The sequence below is a fragment of the Agelaius tricolor genome, unplaced genomic scaffold (genome assembly GCF_023055355.1).
Source record: "Agelaius tricolor isolate 1412-34295 unplaced genomic scaffold, bAgeTri1.0.p SCAF_8, whole genome shotgun sequence".
In the NCBI taxonomy this organism is placed as follows: domain Eukaryota; kingdom Metazoa; phylum Chordata; class Aves; order Passeriformes; family Icteridae; genus Agelaius; species Agelaius tricolor.
The window spans coordinates 15,120,745-15,127,067 of record NW_027269268.1 but is presented as its reverse complement, the minus strand read 5'-3'; the positions used below and the strand labels follow the sequence as shown (position 1 = coordinate 15,127,067).

Sequence of the window (6,323 nt, the reverse complement as noted above, 5' to 3'; positions counted from 1 at the left end):
GCACAACTTGAGCACTGCAGAGGAAGGAGAAAAATAAATATGCTCCTGCATTTCACAAACAGTTGCAATTAACTGATGGAAAGGACTCAAAGACGATAGCTGTGATTCAGATGGCATCTCCAAAGAACATAAATTAGTGTGTTGGCAGCTGAAATTGCTAAGCATTTGCAAGTATTTGAGATATGATATGATTGACAATGATGTGATTTATTTTGGAAATTATTAGGGTTAGATTGAAATAAAGAAGTCAGTATCAAACAGTTCTGCTTGGAAGAGTGAGGTGAGATGAGATGAAAAGGATATGCTTTCCTCAAACAAGAGGAAAATAGATATAGTTGGCCTCAATGTGGAATGCATGGCAGTGGCTCAAGCTAATGAAACTAGTCTGCCTGTAATAAAAAAATTCAGGGTAGCCATCCAGCCTGCTATTAGAAATTAAGGAAGGCATTACTGACCTTATGAAACATAGTTCCAAAAGGAACTGAGTTCTGGACAGTACTGTGTGCAGGAGATTAATGTAGTTCGCTATTAAATGATATACTGAATTTCATCATTATATCCATTATTGTATTTATACCTTGAAAGAATGTGCATTTAATGAGTGAAGGGCTGAATGTGAGCCCTACAATAACATCTACATTTGATAGCATAGATCCTGATCAAAAATGACATGCTGGAAAAGGAAAAGCAAGAATGAAAAGCAAATGGATGTTCTAATACCTTTTCAACTTGATTCAGGACTGCCACACACCTTCTGTGTGACCTTGAGCAAGTTATTCAAGGGCTATACTTTCACAGAGCACTTTGGTACTTGTAAATGCACCCAAGTCACTGGCACAAGCTTGTGCAACATCTGTTATAGCTCATGACTGAGTGTCCTGAGGAGACAACCCTGTTCCCTTTAATATCTGCTGATTCTTATTCTGAAAGAAGAATAAGATAATTTCATTAGTATTTAGAGAACATTGTCCCAGATCTAGAGTTGCCATAATCAATTCAGTAATGTTTATCTGAATCTTTAACCTCTCCTTTGTTTCTGTCTATCTGTGCAGGAGTAGTTATGTTCCTCTTCCTCACAGGAGTGGGTTGGGAAGACTGGCTCAGGAGTGTGAGGTGCAGAGCTACTGCAGTTAGTGGATGCATGTAAATAGGTTATGATGAGAAATGTGGAAGCAAGTCCATTATTAAATTTATACAGGGCTAACAGTGTAATCAAATTAGCCTTTGCACTTTCTCCTGTGCTCCACTTTCTGCATTAGAAAATCTCCATAAATCTCTGCAAAGCCATTTCATTTGTTCCCTTTAATGCTCTCCTTTGGTGTGATGCAAAGAAACACCTCAATACTTGCTAAGTAGTGAGTGGGCTGCAAGTGGTGCCAGCTGTGGTGCTCACAAGTGTGTACTTCCACATCTGACCTGGATTATTTTGCTGATCAGTCTAATCCACACTGGCATGTGAAGTGATATACACTGTCCCCTCAGGGACAGGGAACATTGCTCTGCCTGCAGTGGCCTGCTAACACCTGGGATCTGGCTCTATGGGGGTCACTGTAAGGCAGTGAGAGGGAAGCAGTGACACAGCATTTGCAAAGGGGAGAGTGTGCTGCCAGGTCATGGGCTTTTGGAAGGACTCTTATCGGGATGGAGGGCTGGTGATGAAGCACTCCAAAGGAAAATGCCAGGCTGAAATGTCATGCTTTCTCCAAGCCTTTTCTGACTGAAACAAATATTCACATGTTTTTCCCATGCATTTTCACGGGTTTGGATCTAATTTCAGGCTGTAAATGAAGTGAGCAGATTTTCCTTAGTGCACAGTTGCCAATAGCTCCTGTGTCTTGTGGGGGTGGCAAAAGAGAAATTGGTGCTGAGACCATACAAGTGACTGGGTTGTGAACTTGCACTTGCTTTATTTACCACTTGCTCATTTTTCTTCATGCAAATTACGAGTTCTTTGGTGAACATCTTTCTCTGCACTGCAGAGTGAGGATTCCAGCAGCCTGAGGGGCACAGGGACGGACGTACCTCCTCTGGCCAAGCGGTGGCCCACCCGCACTGGCTCTGCAACACTCCTGTCCCTGCTGGCTCCTGGCACTGATTTGTCTGTTGTCCACTGGGGCTCTGGCGATTGCTTTCTGCAGCCCAAAAAGGCTGCTGTGGTGGGAGTTGAACAACAGCCATTTTGTGCTCAAATTGTAGTTGCAGTCATGGTACTAATCCAAATATATCTACTATGCAAAGCTGCTTAGCTGCTCCTGGATTGCTTTTTTCTTTTAATATGCATCTAGTTTTTGAACAGAAGGTAATTCTTCTGTTTCAAAGGGCTTGTGGGGAAAAACAAAACAAAACAAAAAAAAAACCAAATTACTAAATTTCATTAGGGTATTTCTTAAAGGTGTCATCTTCTCTGACTCTTGAAAGAAAAGGACTTTTCAAAGGAAAATGGAAATGCTTACACGCCTAACTAATTAAACAGTTTGCTGCATTATAGTGGTCCTCTATTCCATTATTGCAATGAAGACATGACTTTAGAGGGACTGTTTGCACTTAAATTTAAAGTATGAAATTGAATCTTTTCTCGGATGAAGGCCATGTTGAATATGGAGATGTAATAAGTATTTCGCCCTTACACTTCAGTAAAGGATAATGATATAGGGAATAGATTTGGCTGGCAGTTTTTGGTTGCTGAAATAATCTGAAGGATAGACTCATTTATTTTTCAAGTGTATCCTGTTGATGATAGGATAAACAGCACGCTAATGAAATGAATTGGCAATGCAGAATTAGAAGCCAGTCAGAACACAGAAATTATATGAAGGGAACTACCTACACAGGAAAGAAAATAAACTTGGGAAAAATGAGCTTTTGCATATCTAAGTGGAAATAACCAGAAATGCACTAACTCCAAAGATGTCCGGTTTAATAAATAGTTTAAAACACATGTAATAGCTGACAGCAGATTGCATGTGAAGTGGCAAGTTACACAGGGCAAAGCTGTCATTTCAGTTTCAGACACTATGTTCAAGACCATTTTAGAGACAGTTGTTTATTATGGCACTAGTATGATTACACTTCTGAGCAAAATGCTGATGGAGATGTTGGGAAAACTGGAGGGACTTTGTAGTATAACAGTATTACTATCACTCTACAGGAATGACTCATGAGAAAAAGATATAAAGGATTAAATATAGATCTTAACTGAGTGATGATTAAGAGGAAATGCTGTTTACATAGATGAAAAGACACAAATGTAAGGGGCAGGAAAAAGTTAATGAGATGCAGAAAGAAAAAATTGAAACTAAGACAAAATATAGGCTAGATATGGGGAGAAAAGGTATGATTCTGCAATGGTTTAGGTTCCTGAATAGTTTGCAAGGTGACCAATCCCTTGTGATTTCCACAGTAAATTTGCTCAAAGCAATAGACGATAAACTCTTCAATGTGAAATAGGAAGGGATCCCATGTGATTGTCCAGCTTCTCTCTGATTACCCATCAAGGCTACCTGGGTTGCTGCAGCACTTTGCTAGAATTTCTTTCCTCTCTTTAAGAGCCTGCTGGGTGCACTGATGAGGCAAAATCTAGGGGGATGGGGGGGAGAGTTGCCTGCTGCAGATTACTAATCAGATTGGTGGCAAAACCAGGAGGAGAGTTTTAGAAGACAGCCCCCAGCAGGATTCACTATAGGGTGCATATCCTGCACCAATATCCTGCATTTTGGAACAAGGCAATACCCCTTTATAAGGCAGCATTTCCTTTTTTATCAGTGTTCCATGATGTCCAGTGAGATGGGTGGGGTGCTCTTGCTGTGTGACATGCAGGGTGGGGAACAAAACAAATATCGTGGACTGGGAGCTTGTTTCCTGTAGGAAGAAAAGAGGCAGCCAAAATGAAATATAAAGCATGGTGGCTATTCTTAAATAGCTTATGAATCATATGAAGCTCATCTCACTGTTTCCTAGAAAATTAAGATGTCACTAACATATCATCTGAAATGCCTCTAAATTATAAGTCTGGCAGTCCAAACAGCAGTTAGTGACTGTCAAACAGCATTGAAAATTGGGAGCACACAGCAATTTGACATGAGATTCTGTTAAGAAACTTGTCTAGCTACAGCAGCCTTGCCCCTCGTCCAGCAGAGGTGCCCATCCGGCTTGCCATTTTACTTGTTCTTTGTCATCTGATCTTTTTTACTGTTCTAGCAAAGTGTTTTTTCTGATGTCTTTTTTTTCCTACATTGTCCCAATTTCTGGATGGCAAAACTTAACCATTGCTTTTGCAGATGGCAAATCCCTAGAAAGAACTTTACCCCATGGTGCTACTCCTCTCCTTAACCTGATGCAGGGCTGGAGTCAGACATTCTCAGCTGTGATTTATTCCAGCTGAGGATCCAGTCACGTTCCATTTAGAGGGGTTGTGTGATAGCAAACCTCCTTTCAAACTTTGGACTCGGAAGGTATTAAAATAGTGAAGATCTGAGGCAGTGCTGTGAAGAGATGCATGCCGCACTTTACATCTGGCTGGCAACTCCACTGTCGTACCTCATGTATATAGTAACAGTCCTTGCCTTGTCCTCCTGGTGGCAGTAAAAATGTTGAATAGCCTGAGGTAGAGAATCCTCTTGCAACAGGAGCCAACACTTCTGAAAATAATATGCATGAACATATTCCATATGTTTATGGAAGTAGCAGAGGTGTATATGCGGTGTAAAGACGCAGAGAAACACGCTGTATGGCTAATAAGGAATTAAAGATGAGTAATGTCGGTGTAGAGAGCTATGTTATCTGAAGTTCCCCGGTTGAAAACTACCTGTCCTCTTCAAACTGGCTTTGGGGATTGTATATTTTAATTGCAACTTGCTTGGAACCCTAGTCTTGAACGTTGCACCTTGGAGATAGAGGGTGCCCGTTGCAGGTGCTCAACTTTTGGTTAAGCTTTTTATTATATAAATCAACAGGGGTGAAATGAAGGAGGAAGCACAAGGTGAGCAGGGCTCTGGTTAACTCATCTGGCTGCTTATGCACTTGCAAGGCTGGGTTTGGTCTTTATTGGCTGATCTGGAAAAAGTTTCCTCAAGCGAGGAACCAATGTGAGTGAATAAACCTCCCAGAATTAATTTCTTTGGAGGATTTTTTTTTTTTTTTAGGGAGATGGCCTGGCTGACAACTAGGGTTCTGAAAGGTAAAAACATCTCCGTGTAGAAGCGTTTGAACAATACTCTTGGGCACATAGTGTAATTCTTGGGAATGGTGCTGGGCAGGGCTAGGAGTTGGATTTGATTATCTTTGTGGGTCTCTTCCAATTCAGCACATTCTGTGATTCTCTAAAACTAGCTGTGCTGGATTCAGGGCTGTGCTCTGGTGGTGGCTTGGGGTAAAATACACCTGAAACTCATCTTTCTGTCGGCTCCATTACGGAGTTTGTGGCATTTTTGCTTACCTGGCCAGGGGTTAGCCTTCCTCTCAGGCTTGCCACCCTTGTGAGATCGCGGCTTTCCCGGCTCTGAGCTCCGTGTGTAGGTTTTGGCACCGTAACCCGTGACTGCTGCGGGGAGCTCTGGTGCTCCCCGTCCCCCCGAGCGGGCTCGAGGGGCGCCTGGCAGGGACAGCGCTGCCGCCGCTCCCTCGCACGGGCATCGCGGGCGGCCAGAGCGGACACCGGCGGTGCGGTACCCGCGGCTCCCCGGCTCCGGGAGGCTCGGGGGGCGCCGTCCCCCGCACACGGCGGCGGCGGGTCCGCCCCGTCGGGGGCGTCTCCGCGGCGGCGCGGGGCCACCTCCCCATCCCCGCCCCCTGCCTCCCCAGTCGCGGCGGCGGCTGGACGGGAGCGGAGGGAGCGAGTGCATCCGCGCTGCCAGCCCGCCCCGTCCCGTCCTGAGCCGGCCCGAGCGGGCAGCGCTGGGGGGGAGCCGCCGCCCCATGCGCTGAGCGGCGGCGGGATGGGGCCGCGGGGCACCGGCGGCTGGGCCGGCCGCGCCGGGGCGCCGGCTCCCGCTCGGACGTGCCTCCTGCCGCTGCTGCTGCTGCTGCTGTGCGCCGCGCTCCGGAGCCTGCGGGCCAGCCCCGGCAGCGAGGGTGAGCGGACACGGGGCGGCCGGGCCGTCGGGGCAGCGCCCACCCGGGAGGGCGGCCGCCCGGCGGTGCGCGGCTTCAGACTCGGCGGATTCAATTTTGGGACATTCTGGGGAAAGTGGAGATGGGCTGTGCCCGCGGGGATGCGGGCGGCACCGCCGGTGGAGCAGGGGGCTCCCGGCGGGCAGGCTGGCACGGGTGGGTGTGCACAGACGCCTGGGCACGGGCAGCGGGTGTTGCCCTTGTGCGGGGATGGA

The 6,323-nt window shown here is 46.3% G+C and overlaps 1 protein-coding gene across 11 annotated transcripts in view; it reads left to right on the top strand.

Annotated features, from left to right (window-relative positions):
- Positions 1–5,600: 5,600 nt before the first annotated feature.
- EPHA5 (EPH receptor A5) overlaps positions 5,601–6,323 on the top strand; it is a 193,165-nt gene continuing 192,442 nt past the window's right edge. For 10 of the 11 annotated variants that reach the window (XM_071431709.1, XM_071431704.1, XM_071431708.1 and 7 more), the window contains exon 1: positions 5,776–6,069. In XM_071431709.1, coding sequence (XP_071287810.1) covers positions 5,934–6,069 — 136 coding nt within the window. In that variant the 5' untranslated portion in view covers positions 5,776–5,933. Of the gene's footprint in view, positions 6,070–6,323 lie in introns of all 11 variants that reach the window. The other variant, XM_071431710.1, reaches the window with a different exon arrangement.